The sequence below is a fragment of the Cygnus atratus genome, chromosome 5, assembly GCF_013377495.2.
Source record: "Cygnus atratus isolate AKBS03 ecotype Queensland, Australia chromosome 5, CAtr_DNAZoo_HiC_assembly, whole genome shotgun sequence".
In the NCBI taxonomy this organism is placed as follows: Eukaryota; Metazoa; Chordata; class Aves; order Anseriformes; family Anatidae; genus Cygnus; species Cygnus atratus.
The window spans coordinates 28744126-28765195 of record NC_066366.1 but is presented as its reverse complement, the minus strand read 5'-3'; the positions used below and the strand labels follow the sequence as shown (position 1 = coordinate 28765195).

General features: G+C 40.5%; 1 protein-coding gene across 1 annotated transcript; it reads right to left on the bottom strand.

The window, feature by feature from the left end:
• Positions 1 to 1593: 1593 nt before the first annotated feature.
• On the bottom strand, positions 1594 to 21014 carry SLC39A9 (solute carrier family 39 member 9). The gene is made up of 7 exons (XM_035539127.2): positions 20699 to 21014; positions 16751 to 16859; positions 12736 to 12927; positions 10326 to 10394; positions 9150 to 9235; positions 6608 to 6742; positions 1594 to 6318 (listed from the first exon to the last, which is right to left on the bottom strand). Exons 1-7 carry the CDS (start codon positions 20792 to 20794, stop codon positions 6088 to 6090), a joined length of 918 nt encoding a protein of 305 aa, XP_035395020.1. The 5' UTR covers positions 20795 to 21014; the 3' UTR covers positions 1594 to 6087.
• Positions 21015 to 21070: the final 56 nt, after the last annotated feature.

Below are 21070 nucleotides of genomic sequence, written 5' to 3'. Positions count from 1 at the left end.
AGGAGTTGCCTGACTCCCTAGACTGCTCTAAGCAGTTAATGTTTCCTGAATTGCCCCAGCTGATGGTTTCTGGTGTTTTATCACCAGAGGTCAAATGACGTTTTCAGATCACTTACTTGCAAAGCTGCTCCTCCCTGGACCTACACACAGCTGTGAAATGCCTGTGCAGGTGTTTCCTTATGAACTGTCTCGTGACCTGCAGCCGAATTCCTATTTGTTTCTTACTTACTTCAAAGACCCCAACTCTGCTTCTCAGCCTTGCACTAAATCCTGGCAGTAGCCATAGCACCCATCTTCCAAAAAGTCACAGCACACAACGCACGGCTGCCTGGATTTCTGCAAATCTTTTAAGAAAACCTGCAAACCCTAAAAATATGTCCTAAAGTGTCCTGTAGTGAGAAAACAGGAAAAAAAAAAAAAACACACACCCTGCAGGTTTTGCTCAGAGGCTAACAAAATCCATTTTCAAAGCTCTCCTCATATCCCCTGCCTACCCATCGCTTAAAAAAAAAAAACACTTAAAATTTAATTTGCAACTATTCTTTGAAACTCAAAAAGATGTCAGAAGGAAATAAAACCCTTCCAGAGAAATTCAGGAGCCTAAGACGACAATTTTTCTTCACAGCAAGAACAAGATCTGCTCTCAGTTACAATGACTACAACTACTGGGACTAAAGAGAAAGCTTACATAGCTGTGGTTTAACACTGCCTTTCAGTTCATTGTATGCGGCAGGAAGCAGGTAGGCTGCCTTCAAGAAGAAACGTGACAACAGTGAAGACTGACAACAATACAGAAGAGCTGTGAACAGGTAAGCAGCAGGACCCCGTGGCAGACACGTGGAAAGCTGAGCTGTGAGAAGGTGCCCGAGAACAGCAAGGGGGGAGGAAAGACAACAGGTGCAAGATTTCACAAATCGTTTTCCCCCATAACGCAAAAAGGAGGCCAGGGTTTCCTCCAAAGTAGGGGAACTCACATTTTTGCATATGTATTTAAAGTTGACTTGTCACCCACATCGCTCACAGGCACATCAATAAGGGAGGCTGCTCTGTTACAAAGTACCTCGCGCTGCATTCTTCGGGTGAGCGTTGGCATTTTGGTTTGGGGTCTGGCGAGACTTTCATTCCAACCTGTGCTCTCAGTTTTCTTTAGACCTAGCAGGTCCTCATCAGCAATCTTGAGCCAGTCATCTCTTCACAACCCTCCAAAGACACCTCTGCCTCGTAAGCATCCGAGATTTTCCAGAGGGTGGCGGAGAGAGCTTCAGAGCAACGCCAGCTCCTAAGCACTCGGTGGGAGACAGAAGTTGTCAAACACCCCTCTTAAGCGGAGCTGTCAAATCCCATCTGTATTTATACCTCTAGAATCATTCTTGCCATGTCCAAATCAACAAGCTAGACTGCCTCCCAACGTGCAGTCAGTTTCATGCTTCAGGTTTCCAAGTGCTCAGACATTATGAAGGGAAGCTGCAAGCACAATCACACAAAAATAAGATGTACTGTCTGCAGTGCTTGCATCCCATTTAAGACTGTCATTTCTCTTTGTTCGAGCTGTCACAAAACCCCATGCAGTAAATGAAAAGCCAACTCTGAAGCTCTGCACCTAGTAAAAATTTAATATAATAAAACAAATTGAAAACTGCAACATTATTTTAACCATTCACAATTAAAGTGGAAAAATTATAAGGCAGCCATTCATGGAATGATTTTGTGTACAAATGGTTTGAAAAAAGAGACATTAAGATTACAGTTCCATACAAGGAGTCAGGTAAACAGCAATGACCACGCAATGTTCTTCCCTGGAAAGCCAAGGCTGCTAAGAGATTTAACGGAAAGAAAGTCAGAAATAAAAGCTTTTTTTGTTTGTTTTGTTGTTTTTTAAATTTGAGGTGAACAGAAATCTGAAACTCAAACTTCCCTACCACACCAGTCCTCCTCCTCCCACCCCAAAAGAACACACTTCCTCCTCTCCCTCCCAAGTCCCACATAAAGCAGCACAGAACAGGACGAGAGCAGCAGCAGCATTTATTCCACAGCATCTCTCTGTTACTCTGCCAAGAGCTGGTACCGCACAGACACATCTGCTACTCTCAAAAGCTCCTTGAAGGCTCTGAACTTTTCCTGAATAAACAGTATTCCTGGGTCTCCTGGATGCCATACTTTTACACAATCCACCTAGAGATGGTTCTCTGAAACCAGAAGTCAGCAGCGGGTTTTTGTGTTTAACACCTGCCCACCTGAAATTACAGGGAATAATTATCAAAACCTCCTGTCTTGGTGTGGCAGATCTACCTTCCTCACACAAGTTAATGCCAGAGCAGCTTCTGCATCTGCCACCAGGTGCTGAAAACAAAAGATTTTTTTTTTTTTTTTAAACACAAGGAATAATAGAAGAATTAGAGCAGTAGGGAAAGTACCTGAACACACTGGGATGAAGAGAAACACAGCTTTAGTCCAATTCCTACTGCCAATTAAGAAGTCATTAACTGAGAAAAAAAAAAAAAGGTGATGAGAAGATTATAGGTTTCCTAGAGGGATTTACCGAAGAAAGACGGGAAATGCCTGGCACTTCGTTAAAGTGCTACCTGCTATTCCTACTGCCACCTACCTCACAGTAGAAACACAGGCAGAGACGGCTATTACAGGGAGAGTAAAGAGGAATTTGCTTGCAGCAAGGTCCCCTGAGGAGCAGAAAATTATACCAGATGGCCTTGACTACACGCAGCGCTTGGATTTATTGTGACAGATGGGAGATAGGTAAGAACAGGGATATGATAAAATGTGATATTTTATTTACCTCATTAAAATACTCTGCTTCTAGAGAATAATCCTCCACGTGGACCTAATGATTTGAAAAGGTTTGGTCATTTAAGATTTTGTATCCTCCCTACGACATATCCAGAATCTTCCTTAGTCATTGCAACTTCAGCTACGTAATTGAAAATAACAGTTCAACGCAGAGATAACAGAGGCAGCAAAAAGAAAACACTACTTCCAAATAGATAAGAAAAACTTTCACAGAAGTTTTATATCACATAACTGAGTGCCAAAGTGAAAGCTACATGTTATCAGACTTTTTTTTGCACCAATTTCAACTTGTCAATGTTTTAACTTTATATATCCCTCACCTGCTGCTCTAACTTGGCCTCTATAGTTCATGAATGATTAAATTGACTATTACCATTCCTGGTAGCTGCCCCGTCAACAGGAAACATGACCTAAGGGATGGGGAAAAACCAAAGATGACAAGACTCCTCACCAGTAGCACCTGTTATGATTAATATGCTAGAGGTTACACCAGCAGTGAAGCAAACGCTCATCCATATAAAAAGGTACTATCTGCACCCCCAAACTGCTGCAACTGTTGTGTACAAAATAAGGAAGGCTGAAGAGGAACAGTGTCAGGATGCAAGTGTAACTAGTGGAGTCAGGGTTCATGTGCAAATGGCAGATGATAAAATGTGGCTCTACATAAAGAAAAAAATAGAAGAGCATAGTACTTTTCTGCCACTAGGACTCCAGTCCAAATGTCTTCCACATACGGGCTGCTGGACCAGTATTTGAGAAACAAGAGTTTCTCCCAGAACGCTGCAAGTTAGAACAGCTTCCCTACAGCCTGCGGCATGCCAGCATCATCCATCATGAATCAGCACTCACGTACATTCATCGGGCTTATTAAGGTTTGCTCTTTGGATCAGTTTTCAAGAAACAGAACTCATCCCTCAATATGAAAACTGTTTCAGGTCTGGTGGGAGAAGGACTCAACTTGCATACTCAGGCAGATAGCCTCCACTTTCAAAACTGCTGTTCTACAAAATGTAAGCATTTGTTGCTGCTCTAAGTTATTTCCTGCCTTTTTTTTCCCCCCCCCCCTTTTTTTTTTTGTTACAGGTCCTGCAAACTCTTCAGCTTCTGGAAACAAAAGGAAGGGTTAAAGCAAGGTAAAATAGTGACATTACGAAGGAATAAGGTAATTAAAGGGAAATCAGGAAGAACGCCGGGAGCTCTGGTGTAAATGCCCCTATATATCATTTGCACGCGTCAGTAACCTGTTCACTGAACCTTTTAACAGGTAAAAAGTAGTAAGTTACTTGTTGCATATGTATGTTGTAAAAACAGATTAAGGACGTGCAGCAGAGGATCTCATCTGCATCACTAATTTTGCAGTGGCTGTTCAAAACAGGATTAACTTTTGAAGCCCTAATGCCAAAGATGCTTGTTTAGGCCTGAAGTTCTATCTGAAAACAGTATCTTGTGGGAGAAGATCATTTCTAGTCATTTTTCAATGCTATTTAAGTTCACCTATTATATTGTAAAATACGCAAATGAACAAGCACTCCTGGGGATCAATACTAGGTACACTCCTGGGATACGCCTGCATTGGTACAAAGCCAACAGACGGAGCATCACTAGGCCAAGAGCCAGGCCATGCCCATTACTGGGCTATCAGACAAACAGGACAGTGACAAAAACGTAAAGAAGTTAAAAGGCACAACGGCCTGCGTAGTATAAGCAATAAATGGCATGAAGAAAGACACGCTCATTCAAACTGAAACAATAAGCACTTCAGGAAAGATATTTCAGGCTTTGAAAATCCATTTTAAAAAAAAACAAAAATTTATTTGGCAATGTTAGCTTTAAAAACTGCAGAAAAAGTATAGCTCAAAAAGGGTACAGCATTAAAAATTTTCCCCTAAAGAAAGAATTTTATGTTGAGTCTGTGCACATCAAGCATTCCTGACTTTTCAATGCACTACAGTTATTAAAGTGTAATATAATTTGCATAAGAGAAAAGGTGCCTGACAAGAAAATGCTGTGGCTTGGAAAGGGATGGATCTTTTATCACCCATCTGCAGTGAGAGGCGTCAGCAGTTGGCAATAAGTCTTCAAGTAGATTCACCGAATCTAATGACTATCAGTAAAAGGTGAAAGCAGGATTCCCAAAGGAAAAGCGAAACGCCTAACAGGTCCACTGGAAACCCACCAGGTTTTTCTTGCTTGCTTGTTCTTTTGTTTGTTTGTTTAGAACCGCTTTAGAAACACTTTGTACTCTACCTGTAACATAAATATTTATCTATAGATCTTGTTATGTTAGCCTTAATACATTTTATTTAATGAGAAACACACACACCACTGATTTCAGTGGCTCAGACTCTTGAAAATGAGCTAGTAAAGTTCTCTGGTCCCTCAACAGGTGCTTCCATCAGGTTTTTACTCCTCAGAGCCCAGAACATGTTGATTTCAAAGGACAACACGGATCACTCTCAAGAGTAGCAGTAGTGTAATCACAGTTACAAATACCTAATTCCCGCTAACATTTTTGGTGCCTATGCTTTACTTGGTGTAAGACCATCTCCCAGTAAATACTGCCTCTTTAAAACTTATTAACAACTGCATAAATAATCAAAACGATACTCTCCTTGCTTCTATCCCTTAAATAATGGAATACACTGCAAAATTCATTTGCGCACTCTTAACCAGCTGATTTCCTACTCTAATCCTACGCTTTCTCTATAGCATTTCCTTCCTATTAATGACACCCCTGTCACAACAGCACTGTTGTCCGGAATTCTGAGCGCAGCCCGCATTCGCAATACAATTAATGACAAACATTACAAGAACCGTTCACGTTGCCAAGACAACACGGAACCAATGGGGGAGAGCCCCCTTCTTCATTAGTAAGACGACTTCAACCTCTCAAAAGGCAGCCATCCTTTGTTTTTGCTCTCAGCTCTGAAAGCTGAACTGCAGGATACTTTGGTGATTGCAATTTCATGACGAGTCGCTATGTTCTTCCCCACTCACCTTTCTCAAACTTCAAATTCCATCTTCCCTGAGAATAGGGCCAGAAGTAACAATTAAAATAGCAAATGTCTTCAGAAAAGTTACACAGAATTTATGTCCGGCTGCCAAAGTACATTTTGCTACACTAAAAATTTTCCCAGTATTCCTCATTTTGCAATCAAGGTTCCCTCTGAACTCCATAAAGTAGGTGGGATGGATGATGGATAAGACAGACAGTGATAAAGGGAGCAGCCGACATTTACTGCTCATGTCAGATCAAGGAGGAGAACGGTGAAATTCGCGCTTTTAGTGATGGTGTCCAATGGACAAAACTAGAGGAATAAGGCATCCTAAGACTAGGGCTGCCACCTCCAGACGGCTGAGTCCTTTTCCTCCAGTTGATTCAGGTTTGTGGCTATGAGCAATTCCTCCTACTTCTGGGAGGACGTGAACTGTGGCAACGTAAAGAAAAGTCCCAGCAGAAAAAAGCATAGCAACTCCGGTGGCATTGACTTCTGAAAGGGCTTCTTTGCTACTCTGTGAAATAGGAAAAAAGCACAGAGCAAAAAATGAAGATGAGCAGAAGTTCTTCAATCAATAATAAAACAATTCTATAAAGGTCCAGACAGTAAGACTTCTATCAACTCTCATTCTCTCACAGTGACAATAGTTTAGTATGTTGCTTAATGTCTTCCACCTCACATGGGGATAGTAACATTATAAAGCTGATGGGAGACAGAAAGAATTATGAACCTTGTATGATATTCATTTCCCTTAACTCCACCACTAAGCTATGTTTTGGGCAGGACAAACATCTCAGACCTACCTTGCTTAGCCCCAGGTATGTCACCATGGACATAACAGGTGCTGCCAATGCAAAGACCAGCAAGTGTTTTCTAATTCGATTCCGTTCCAGCCCAGCATGCATCAGGAAGGAAACCAGGCCAAAGGCAGCTGGTGCCTGCAAAGAACAGTTTTTAGTGGTAATACAATTCCTTCTAAAATTACCTGAAATACGCGATAAAGTTGAAATATGACTTACTTCACTGAAATGCACGGATTTCAAAGAAATTCAGGGAAGGCACTTATATGTTTCAGTTAACCCAGATAAACAGAATCCTATACAATACTCTGCCTTAAGAACACTACCGAATGGAAAGCCATGTTGTGCCTATCATTCAAGTAAATGACATTTTGTATTTTCATCAGCCTACAAACTATTTATTTTATTTATTTGTGTTGCAATAAGACACAGAAAAAATATTTAAAGGTCTCCAGAGAAAAAGAAATGTGAATTAAGAAAACTGTGAATTAAGAAAATCCTGTCCATCTCAGCAAACTGCAGTCCTAGCCCTGTTTTATGACCCATCTTTTTTGGGGTAGCAACACATTTTAAAAGTTTCTAAAGAAGAAATTAATGGAATAATCTCCAACTGCAGACTCACAGATATGAATTGCTCTACTCATATTGTCAATTATTTCTTTGCAAAAAGAAGGGATAGAAACAAGAATTGAGACTGTTCTCACGCTGATTCTAGAACGAGGGCTGCAGTTATAGATGCGCAATGCTATTCTATTAGTGCAATGCCGGGAAAGGTACCACAAGTAAAGATATTTGTGTAGTCATAAATGCTCAGATGTTCATTCTGACTTGAGGGGTTGCTATAATCCCTAAATTTCCATTAACTTCTGTAATTTCTTTTTTTTTCCATCCTGATATTATGCATTCTTAGATTATTCTTTTTTTTCTTTTTTTTAAAAAAGCTGAAGCAGAAAAATTCTACAATTTAACACGGAAGGGAAAAGATTCCCAAAGAGAGATAGCAAATCAACAAAGACTGAAGAGCTCCTTTGGTTTGTTCATCATTCAGTTATATTTCTATTCCCACTGTGAAGCAAATACTTTTCTATTCCCCCCACTAACATCCAGTTTCTTATTCACAAGGTGTAGCTGTCCCGCTTATAGAGTTTACTGTATTTTTACTCACATAAAGACAACACAACTCCACCCTGACAGTACTATTCAAGACAAACTAAAATGTATTAGAGCTGGTTTTATGTGCAGAGTCTCTCTTTTTTTTTAAAAAAAAAAAAAAAAACTTAAAGAAAGAAAATGAGTGAGGGAAAAAAGTGAGAAAGACGAGCATCAATCTGGATCAGAAGAAAAGATTCAAAAAAATGACCACAAAAGATATACGCTTTCAATATCACATATTCCTTGATAATCTTTTGGGGAGAAATTTTCTTTTAAAATTGTGCAACTGCAAAATTTAAGAAGCCAGTTAATTTGAACATTACAAATAAAAAATGAAAAATTATGTTTGGCATTAGCTGTGAAATAAGCTTCACAGCAACATGTGACACTGTTATCACCACCTTTAAAGAGGTTTACATAAAGAATGGTTTATTGCATGAACATTGAACAGAAGATGTACTAAACCTGAATTTCCTAACATTTGGGACATACAATAATACAAAATCGTGCCCGCATAAATGTATGACTAACTATTGTAATATATGTATGTACTGCCATAAGTCATGTGCATCAGCACACTTATATAGCCAATCTTTGCATAAACATTAAGGAAAAAAGATCTTTCCATCTTCACTGCTTGCCTGTTATCATTAACAGAACGTTTCAAAGTTTTTCCTGCAGAAGCATCATGATTGATGTTGAAGCTACTACAATAACATAAGTAATCAGAAGTTATTTTTTAGCACTCCAGTATTATGTAGTTTCGAAAGACTAACCCCACACACTGTGAAACCCTTCATAACATGAATATCCTTCCCATTTTTTTTGAGAACAGAGGTAAAAAAAGATGTAAACATTGTAAAAAAAAAAAAAAAAAAAAAGCTGTGTAACAGCATAAAAGTTTGTGTCCTTGAAAATAGTAACATATAATCCTGTGGTCCACCATGCAGAACTTGTTTGAAAACACCTTTTCTAACAACAAGATTCCTTAAAAAAATAAAAGAAAAAAACACCCATCCCTCCCCACCAAAAATACTAGCTAAAAGAACACCAAAACACACCTTGTTTCATAAAAAGTAACGTGAAGCTGCTATATTTCTTAATGAGCTGTTCTTCTATCCCTGCATTTGGGGGACTCCTCCCAATGACTGCAGATAAATTAGGCAGTAAGAAGTCTGAATTTCTTCTCATTTGCACTTCATTCAGACTTACATCCATCATTTACTATTCTGTCATACATCATGCCAGTGCTTTTTGGTCCCTGCTAACCTGTTCATTTCAATGGGATAACACTTCCAGATAAATTTCCTCGATGGTGTAAAGATCTTTAGTAACGTCTGTATGCTTTACCAGTCTTAATGAATAAAGAACGGATTTTCGGTTGTTGACTTACCTTGTGCAACATAATTGCAACAAACACTATCAACTGGACACTAGTTTGAGAAGTAGAAGCTGCTGCACCCAAGGCAACACCATCGGCTGAAGGAGAAGTAAAAGTTCCTGGATTATTCCTCCATGTAAATTTCAACTGCCCCCCCATAATGGCTGGGATCACAAAACATTTGAGAAGTCCTGTTACTCAAAATACTATTAAATAAACCAACCCAACACATAATTCATTCCCCTTTGTTTCTTCAGGTAAAACAATTTGAGGATTTCAGACAACCCACAACAGGAGCTGTATCACTTTCCCCAAGACCATAAAAATTATAATGAGAATGTATACAGCATTGACAAAGTCTGACAAATTATAATCAGGTAACAAGATTACTAATTTTAGTTTTCTGCGGTAGAAATGCTGTCTGTATAAATTTTAAAAAGCTGCTTTAGATTCTTAACATTAAAAGAACTTTAATTACTACTCTTTAAACGAATGTTTAAATAATTTTAGTACCATTTAACAATTTTGTTGTCTAAATGAAATAGGAAATAGATACCGTATTAATCCATACTACGTAGACACTTTGTTTAGTGAAATACCTTTCGATCAAAATTAAGACATTTACACAGTAGCTGTCAGCAGAAGAGATTAAAAGGCATCATATTTACACTACAGATATATAACGAAGGATTACAACATGAACATGGGCTGACTGCAATACATGCTTAATTTTTTCAATCCCTGAAAGTCAACATAAATGTTTCAGTCAAACCTTTAAGCTCCACCCTATAATTTCATTTTTCCACGATATTATTTTTTATTTTTTAAAACACATCTCTACTGACAAGAAACCCAAAGGCGTTTCATACTACATATCAAATGTGTAAGCATGTACTGAAATTCTGCAGCTACAGCAGCTAGCAAAGGACAAGCAGAAAGCGTCACACGATTTTTTAGATTGGAAAAATAAAGAAGGGAAAACACAGCACTCAAAATTCTCTGAAATATTCTGAGTACTGAAGTATGTTTTCTTAGCCGCTTTTGGTAAAAAGCCTTAGTTCTTTCCCCTCTTTTTTCGTTTATAAAAAAGCCACCTTCAAAACCAGAATGCAAGTGTTTCTATCGCACCTAGGGACAGGCCACAGAGCAACAGAAGCCCTCAAGTTCTAACAAGAGGTCCCTCATTACCTGCAGCATGGACCACTAATCCCAGTGTTGTGGTGATCTTGGAGTTGCCTGATCTAGCAGCTTCTGGATCTGAAATGGTCATAAGGAAGGCAAACATAATGAGAACAAATACACAAATTACGCTGGAAGAAAAATTTTAAGTATCACTGCACATCACTTACCTGTGATAAGCAGTTCAGGCAGCTATACTCAAAACTAACAGCTCTTGTATTTCTGCATTAAATTTATTATAAAACAGTTTGACACTTAGCACCTTCAAATCACCCTAAGTTCCATCAACAAGTAACAGAATCATAGACTACTCTTTGCAACTTACAGGATCACTGATACAGGCAGTATTGGCTGTTTTTCTTAAGCTCCTGAAACCAAACCTTGAAGGTCTTTGATACCAAGGGGAAGAAAATCTAGCTTTCAGATCCTGAACTCGAGTTACACCAACGGTCAGGATGCTTCCGCCTCCCCACCCCCAAGCCCAGTTTTCCTTCAGGTGAAAAAATCTGTGACAGTCCCTGTTGCACTGATTCTCTGGGAATTCCCAGTAAGCAATAAATTCTACTTCTTGTGGGGGCAGCTGCAAAGATTTCAGTAGTTTTCCTGACCCAGTGTTTTGATTGCAGCTGTTTGACAACTACTCTGAGGATGCTTTCATGTTAAATAATTATACAGACCAGCCCATATATCCACTGTTATTGCAACCAGCAGTGAAAGTGATACGAGGAAACTGCATTGTTTATCACAGTGATAAGTCCTATGCAAATATAGGAGCATATTATTCAACTGTTTAATTCCAGAATAGTTCAACAGGAGTTATTTAATTATACCGCAAGCATGCTTACACAGCTATTTTAACAAGTCTGCAATGCTGCCAGAAGAGAAAAATAGTGTTCCTTTTCTCCTGCCTGTCCCCTTCCTGCAGTCTCACATCAAGGAAGTGAGCTGGCTAAATAAATTAACGTACTCTCTTCCGACAGATTGGTCTTCTGAATCAAGGAGAACCTATGTGAGCAATTGCACTGGATGACTGCGATGGTATACTCATGTCAGAACAGGAGATCAGTCACAAAACACGTTTTCTCAAGTTCTTCAACTGCATTGATTGATCAGAACTAGAATTCAAAGGGACGGTCGCATTTAAGTTCATACCTCCATTCCGGCCTACAGAATTTTTCTAGTTTGAGAAAGTAAAATCTAGTTACATGGAAAAGGAAAAACTACCAGGCACTGGTTCAAATGAGAAATATTTTTCTTCAGTAGCTTTAGGAAACACTACAAAAACATTACTACATCTCCCGTGATAGGGGTAAAAACAAGACAAAGCTTTCCTTAATAACCCATTTCATACTGTGCATCTCTTAACACAGACCACAGCCAATTTTGTCTTATTTGTTCTAAATAGAGACATGGAAAAGGGTCATAATCTGTACAAGCCATTGATTTTCCTGGCAGTGGCTCACCCACATCCCTTTGTCATCCTTACTAGCAAGGTTTTCCTTGAAAATCCATGAAAGTGAGCTACCATGTCTGTGGCTCCACTTACGCTTCTGAAATGGCATGAAATGACACACAGCCCCTGAACTTGCCTCATAACTGTCCCATCACACTGACCCCATACAAGCATTTGTGCAGCTGCACCATGAACTGCTAAGGATGCAAACAAAACATTTCCCCCCCAGCTCCTTCTTTGCTGTGCTGTGTGTTCCTTAATTTTGGAGGGGCAAATTCTACTAACAGAAGAGACTACGTGGGGAAAATGAGCAGCCCGAGGCAATAAATACCTTTCTCAATGACAAAATACCTTTGGTGCATTTTAAGCTAGAGTCTGGATGTGAAGCTGCAGCAAGAAACAAGGACAACTGTGGGCATTCTGAGAATCTTGCAACAAGTTGAGAAATCTTTGGACTTCGCAGGAAGCATTTTCGAGTGAGGCTGTAGACTAATACAGGAGCTTAGCCGTGCGGTTACAGTAAGGACCAGAGCTTAAATGTAGTTCTTTCTGCAGTCTTACTTGTGATAATTTTTTGGTTTTTGCAAATTTTACCTACATGTATGACAATTAAGTAGGAAAAATAATGATGGTAAGACTAACCTGAAGTTTCGGGGAAAGCCAAAGAAACCCCCTGTGGGCGATACCGTAAACCAGACAATAACTCAAGTGTCAAGTCACCCTCCACCCCCCCACTACACATGCCTGTAGTTATTTTACATTAATGAAGCAAGCTCTCAAATTATGCTGGATTCCAAGACAGGTTTCCAGCAGAAACATTTCACACAGATCCTGCTTTATGTTTGTACAGCACCTACTGAAATTCTGGATGTGACTGGTCAAATTAAATCCCGATAGCATTGAAAAAATTCACACCTTGCTAATTAGAACTAATTAGCAAGACTAACTGAATGTTTCTTTACTTACCATCTGTAGAGTGCACATGAGAGCTGCCTATCTGGTCAACCAGAAGCATGAAGACAAAGCCAAGGACAAGGGAAACACCAATGTAGGCGTGCAACCTGGAATGGTCATGGCCATACTCATGTACAACTGGGATTTCTGCGACCTTCTCGGACTCCACCACGTGCTGCATCTCACTCACTGGGTGATGCTTCCCTGCGGCAGCCAAACAGATTAGGAGACAGTGGACTAAACATGGCGCGGTCACTTTTCTCTTCCTTTTCTCAAAACATTCCTCATACACTCTTAGACAACACACAGAAATCATTGTTTAAAGCTTTTTCTTTGCCCAGTTTCCTAGGACAGCACACATTTCATAGAATCATACAATGCTTTGGGTTGGAAGGGACCTTAAAGATCACCTAATTCCAACCCTCTGCCATGTGCAGGACACCTCCCACCAGCCCACGTTGCTCCAAGCCCCATCCAGCCTGGCCTTGAACACTGCCAGGGATGGGGCGTCCACAGCTTCTCTGAGCAGCCTGTCCCAGTGCCTCACTGCCCTCCTAGTAAAGAATCTCTTTCAAATACCCGATCTGTATCTACCCTCTTTTAGTTTAAAATCATTATTCCTTGTCCTATCACTACACCCCTGATAGAGTCCCTCTCCTGCTTTCTTGTAGGCCCCAGACATTTGTCTGGTTTAACAAAGTTAAACCAGTTTCCAGCTAGTAAGTGAAGAATCTTATCAGAAGAATCTTATCTTAAGTGAAAAATTTGCTGTTGGCAGAAGGAAGGCCTAGACATAAAGAAATACACTGTTAGAAAGGTACAAGCAAAGATCAGGAATAAGAAACAGCACTGATTAAGCAAGTTTCCATCAGAAATTCTCACTTGCATCAGAAATTTCCATCAGTTTCCATCAGAAATTCTGAAGTCTTCACCGTAAACAATGTTACTGATTTTAGTTTGATTTTAATCTCATTTAAGGGTAAAAAGGACTAACAGGATTAGCATACAGTACTTAAGAAAGTAGAATATTAACTAGATTGTTTCACTAGTCTAAAAGCAACCAATGTTTTCTCAGTATGAGAACAGGCACAGGCTTGGAAGGAATTATCGTTCAGCTCTGGAAAGCTTTCTGACTTCCGAAGAGCCAATTTGTTGTGCCTGAATCAAGGTAAGGATGTAACAAATTTAGACAAGAATAATCACTACACTTCAACACAAAATCTGTCTGCATTTTTAAGGTTTACTCTAGATATGCTGCTACCTAAAAAAATAGTATAATACCAATCACCTTTTTTAAAAAAAGAACGGCAACAAACAAAATGGAGCACAGCACATTACGCCTTTTCTAACATCTGTGGTGTAAGTGACAAAAGCAAAACTGTCATTTTGGAGCGGTTTTTTGCTTGGCAACTTCTGAAGTTTTAGACACCAACAGTAAAAACGTGACTGATTCAACTCGTCTTTATGCTGGAGTATTCACACGTTCTTGGATTTGCCTTAGTTGTACCACCCTCCTGCACAAGATGTTGGCACCACGCCATTACTACAGACAAAGAGCATTAGAATAGGCTGGCTGATCGAAAGACTTCACAAACCTCTCTTTGCTGCACAAGATCAACCAATAAATCAATTTAGACCAAACAATATCGTTGCCATCTCTGTAAAAAAGATAACATTGCTTCAGATTATTTCAAGATGCTAGACGTTGTGGGTAATTCACAGCAACCACAGTCAGGCAGTTTCACCAGTTAAAACAAAGGACCACAGTCACCAAGGAATTTTATGTATTGGTAATAGTTGGTTTCACTACGTACATACGTGCATAAACAGGTTTACGAGCAAATACTAATCTGAATCATGGCATGCTGTTTGCTCTCACTGCAGCCTAAAAGGTCAAAAAACGAGCAGTTATTTATTCTGCAACCTGGGGGAAAATACAGAGCGGCAAGTGACTTTCGTAACAATGGCAAACCCTTGTTCTGATAACAGGCAACCAGAGTTAAATTACACTTGGAACTGGGCAAACACAGCCCATATACATACATGCATGTGTGTGTAAACCATATACAGCCTGAGCCTCGGTGTTCCCTTCAGCACCTTTCTAGACTTAGTGACGTAAACGGGTGCAGTTGCAAGAGCTGTACTGAAAGCCGACAAGTTCTAAGAATCTTAAGCTTAACTTTGAATATCCTACTTCTCTAAGAAAGGTATCAAGTATTTTTGTAGTTAAAGCCGTAACATCTGTGATTTTTGCCTCTCTGCAATATGAAAGTAAATAAAATCTCATTCTCTCTTGCACCTACAAGAAATGAAAACAATGACTTAGGATTTGATTAGCAAGTGCAACGTGTTGGGCAAAATTAAACTACAAAGAAGACTACAGAAAGGAGAATTATCTGGAAGAGATCATTCTCTTAGTGTCACTTACACATTTCTTTCCTGACAGAATCACTTCACTCCTAATACTGTGAGCTCGGAATTGAGCCTGAAGTCATTCACAGGAAAAAAAAAATCTTTTTTACTAGGTAAATACTTCTGACATTTCCCCTGATAATATAAAAAATATAGATTAACAGCTCTAAACATCTGGATGTAGATATTATACGTGAACAGTACACCACATTTAGTGAAAAACATGCAAATATTCACAGTAATTGTATTTACTGCTATCCATATCATTAGAAGAAAATTTATTCTACTTTGAATTAAAGTGGAATGCAGAGCAAACCCACAACTACAGCTCATTAGAGACATCCTGCATTAGAGTGCACAAATTACATACAGTATAAAAGCATAATCAGAGGTTCTTTTACTTCTTGATAATGGATGATTTTATAGATTTGAAGTAAACAGAAGATAATAAGTGAAACGACATATAAATTTAGTGGAAACTAAAGCACAATAGATGAAAGCATACTCCTAAAAAGAAATGTAAAAGGTTTTTGAAATAAGAAAAATGCAGTAGCACACAGAAACCAGAGTATTCCAATTATCTGTCGATTACAGATTAGGAACAACGGTACATCAGACAATTGCTGATTTTTCTAGTCTCAACTTCATAGGCCTTACTCCTGTGACTGTTAAGTTGTTGCTGTTTACCACTGTATGTATGATACTTCCCAGCGTGCTCAGAATCAGAAAGTTGTCAGAAGGTAATGTGATAGCACGTCACGCCAAACTAAAGCAAGATTCAAAGGGCACTCCAGACAAAGGTAACGGGCCCCAACTATTCAAAATAAGGTCATAACCTCAAACTGAGGATTTTCCAAGACTTCTGGGTACAAGATGGGCTTATACCACCCAAGACAGAAATGTCTCCTACTCTGCAAATTAGCCCCACATAACCACGATTTTCAGTCAGGTGCCTTAAGGTATCTTGGTTCCAGCTTCAGACCATTTTTAACTGGCTTGGAATAGCCCCCCAGCTTGCTGCGGGCAGGAACAGCAGCTGCCATCCAGTGTTCTTTCTCCACACTTGTAAGAACCTATCCATACTTCAGTAAGTTCTTCAGTTTCAAAAGAGAAAGCACTTGCATGGCAAGTACACATAGAATAACACATACACATAAAGCACTTCCAGCAACTGCTGAAACGAGAAGTGATCTACATTACGAAATGCAACAGCAAATAGTCGATGAGTCCATTCTCACCCAAAGACATCCCTACACCTCATCAGAGGTTCCAGTGAAAGTTAAAGTTTAACTCTCCCCACAATAAGAAACATTACACATGACCCAGCATAATGGGCTATGGCTCCACGAGCAGTCTGTTACACTGGGCCCGCAAGCGACTGGACCGCTCGGCAAGAGTCACCTGATCCCCAGCCTGATCACACTCCTCTCCCAAAGCACCAGAAACGTGCAGTATCTTATCTACGGCAGTTCTGTATTTGTACGCTGGCTCTGTGTCATACTGTGAAAGCCCCTGCCAATCTTATGTTAAAAGCCCTACAAACAGGCCCCACTAAATAATAAATCATGGCCTAGGTTATCTTGAACAAGGCTATCTACATAGTTCTGGTTCTTACCCTCCAAAATGTCTTCATAAAGTGCATGTACTCCTTCGGGCACAATGACGGCCAAGGCAGTTCCGCACAGCAGCCCGGCGCCCAGAACAGTCACCAACTTTAATCTCTCCTGCAAGCAAGCACAAAACAAGTATCACCTTTAAGAAGGAAAATGCTTCCCTTACTCTCCCTCCTTAACAGAGGTTAAACGGGGGATGGGGAAGAAGTGGAGTGGAGGAGAGAATGATCCACGAAACCTCTTGCTGATTTATACTCAGGAGATTTGGTTGCATAGTCCTATATTTCTAACTTGCTGAAATGTGAACGTACTCAGTGTCCAATACAAACAACTGAAATAGGAAATGAAAGTTGGAGACAACCCATTAGACTAGCAACATCAGAGAAGTGAAGTGGCGCATACTTGAGAACAGCAAGGATTGTCATAATTGACACTAATGTTTTTTGGGGGCTAATTTGCGCCCAAGACCTCAAATTGCAAAGCCTGCAGAGACAAAGGATCACGGAGACTATGTCTGAATTGGAGCATGTTCACAATTCTACGTTTTATCTCTACTCTGGGTTTGCTATCAAATAGCCTTCCCACTAGAAACCTACTTAAACCTGCAAGTTCCCTAAAACCTCTCCTAGGTACAGCACAACACAGGATAAATCACCCGTTCCTGAAAATGTCAGGCTAAATAACAAAGGAAAATATATAAATAAAGTAAATCGCCAAATAAAAGAAAGAAAAATGAGAGAGACAAAAATATAAACGCCTCTACAAATGCAAATACGTTGGTCAAATAAGAGTACAAACCACAAAGTCAGCTATATTTATATAACAGAAAAAGGCTAAGAAAAGTTTTAGGACCGCAGAAAAAATAGAAGGAAGATTTTAGAGCAAAAAAGCTCTACCTTCACCTACAAGTTTAGGAAGACACTACAAACCAAGTTAAGCTGTTATAAGATTGTTATATGAGATGAACTACGTTTCAGTCTCTAGACAAAAGCCTGTCCCAAAACTGACATATTTTAATGGCATTGCATTTAATAGGGTATCACTGAAGAAGAGAGTTTATTTAAGAAAACAATTGTGAATTAAAAATAGTTAGAGAAATGTACTTTTGTGTATTTGAAAGATCTGATGATGTGTTCCATGTATTCAAAAGGGCGTCAAATGAAGTTTTATGCAGCAAGTATAATACAGAATTACAAACCACAGCCATCCCTTTTCCCCCCTGCAAAGAGAGCTTTTAAAATACATGCCAGTTGGTTGGTTTTGCAAATTTGTAATTAAATCTTAACGAAAATTACATAAACTTAATGCTTTTAAAGTACAGTAAACAAAAGTAGTTTAGTTTATACGCCAGGAAAAGTTTCTACATGCTTAAAAAATACCACAAAGGGTAGGTAGACATTTGACACCGTAAGTAACGATTGTTTTCCTAGTTATATTCTAATTTTGGACCAAACAAAACCAAAAAGCCAGAGATGCTGCCCCTCTCTCAACTGCAGTACTGTTTGACTGAATTCTGTTTTACCAATATAAGAACAGTTCATTATACTTTTTGCTTCCCTGTGACCACAACACTGACAGGCTAGAGTCAAAGTCACGTGCTGAAAATGCAATTATATAGGCATCATCTGCTAGACTTCAAAATATGACAACTTGCAGAGGTCACTCCTGAAGTAGCCTGTAACACAGTGCATACAGTAACCATGCCAAACTGGATCCTCATAACAACTGGGTATCACCTATTTTGTGGCAGAGCCACCACCTTCCACGCACAAGAGGACTGCGTGCCACCAGATAGCAACGTTAGCTACCAGAGCCCTGGAGACAAAGGTCTGTGCTCAAACATTGTGAAACCACTCGTAGCACAGACATGTCGTGCTACCTGCCCTCTTTCACACGCCGCAAGGACAGGCACCGCTTATCTCGCCTACACAGGTGACGTTGGCATCGAAGAAATAGGAGGCTCTCGACAGCACGACGGGCTTTCTGAAAGCAAGCCAAGTGGGACCATAGGGAAACAATTCCAGCATCACCAGGGAAAACGTGAGTACTAATATGCAAGAGATGTAAAGTTTCCATCGACATGCATGGTACGGTTGCATGTATGACAATTACACTTGATAAATCATTAAACAGTGGCAATCTGGATGAAAAGATTATCTTCCACACCCACTGTTCCTAAAGTAGCTTTGCCAAAATACGATGTTTCAGAATGAAAACAAAATGGTTTTACACTGCAGCACTATATTCTCTCTTACGCTGTGTGCATGCATTTGTGTGTGTGTGTTTGCCAAAAAACATCTCTGCAAATACAGAGTACTGCTTGAATTTGGACATCTGTGAATTTTAAAAATGCATGAAAATAATAAACACTAACAAGTTACTATTTCAAGAGAAGTCTGCATTTCTTTTTCAATATGAGATACTTCAAAACGGTGAATACAGCTACCTAATAACTGCAGCTTATCCAGACAGGCATCCAGGAAATCAAACTATTTCGGTTCCAAAACCCACTTGTGTGTCTCTTCTTAAGAGCAGCAACAGAGTAAATGCTGTTAAAAAATGTACAGGGAAAAACCTAAATTCCTCAAAACACCAAGCTGTTCCACAGCTCAGTTATTTCTTCGTTTAAATCTTCATGTCATTGAAGCTCTTACTTGGAGCTAGCAAAAAGTAAACAGAACCATTCTAGTCAATACCGTGAGTCTTTATTACCCAAGGAAAAGATTCAAACTACCTGAACAACTTTTTTTTTGTTTTGAGCATTTAGGCTACAACTTCAGAGAGCCTCAAGTACTAGTAGAGTGTGGTTTCTGGCCCAAGGTCAGTCTTCTAGAGTACTTCACGTAAATCGGGATTAAACTGAAAATGTACATCTGCCTGCAGACATAACGCAAAGAGCTGTTCATCTGTACCTTTTCACCACTAACGTTTAGTTATACCAGGCTTTATTGGAGCTTCATACTTTCAAGAATATTCACGTGTAATTAAAAGAATAGAAACAAATATGAAATCAAAACACTAACAATCAGGTCCACAATTAAACCCATCCGAAGAAATCTATTAATTCATGAATAATTTTATTGTTCTCCATCATCTGGGTTTATTATGTGCAGCATTAATTTGTTTTCTACTTAACCGTGATAAGTACCCGGGGGAGGAGGCATTTTTCTCTATTACCACCTGTGAAGCTTTTTGCAAACCACATAACGCACAGCCCAAACAGCCATTTCAGTTTTAAATTGCCCGTGTAGCAGGGGCCTAAGCAACTATTTTAAATAAAACGATTGTAACTTCTAATCAGACACTTCCAGGACCGGTGTTCGCACATAAATCATTTCCACAGATACAGTTCTGTTGTTAAACCAGCAAAGCAGACAGATCCTTAGAACAGCAAGTGTATGGCAAGTGTAAAATCGAATGGAGGATTTCCGAGAGTTGATGAGCCCACAATAAACTCGTTTGTACACGTGTGTGCTGCTGGTAAAGCATTGCCTACGCAGAAGGCTGGCAAGTGTGTGACTGCTGTTTATGCAGAGTGCCACGTTTCTGGATTCCCACTGACCTGTATTCCGGCAGCTGCCGGGAGTCCCAAAACAGACAGGGGCTGCCTGATCCAACTACATAAACAGGTATAACCTATATAAACACCGGGCAAGAACACCACCTCCAAACAACACGAAACACAGTCGGAGACAGCAGAACTGCGCACAGCCGCCCTCCTTTGAGCCACCCAGAGGCACGCCGTAGAAGTTAACCTGGGACTTCAGGCATTTCTGACAGAAACTCGCAAGAAGCACCAAGCCCAGCTCCCGCCGTGCCTTTCCGCTACACGCCTCAGCCTCTGCTCCGCCTGTGGCCGGAACGCTTCGACGGGGTTCGGCTCCCTCACCCGACCTCTGTGCGGGTTTCTACCGAGCACAAGCGCACCCTGCCTCGCGCTGCCCCCTCACCTCGGAGAAGTTGACGGCCAGGGGGATGATGCCCGCCACATAGCAGGCCACCAGCATGGCGAGGGACAGCAGGCAGATGGCAGGGAAGTCATCCATGGCGCCTGGCGGCGAGGTCCGGCGGCGAGCTGCCCGCCCCAGCCCCGCCTCGCCTCGCCTCACCTCACCTCACCTCAGCCCGTGCGGACACCCAGGGCCCAGGCGCGGCCCCGGCCCATGGCTGCCCCCTCAGCGGCTCCCCCTCAGCCGCCCCCTCACCGAGCGGCACCGCGGCGCTTCCCCTTCCGGGCCTTCCCGGCTCCAAGATGGCGGCCGCCCGCCGCCCAGAGGCGGGAAAGCGCGGCTCCCTTATCAAAGATGGCGGCGCAGCCCGCT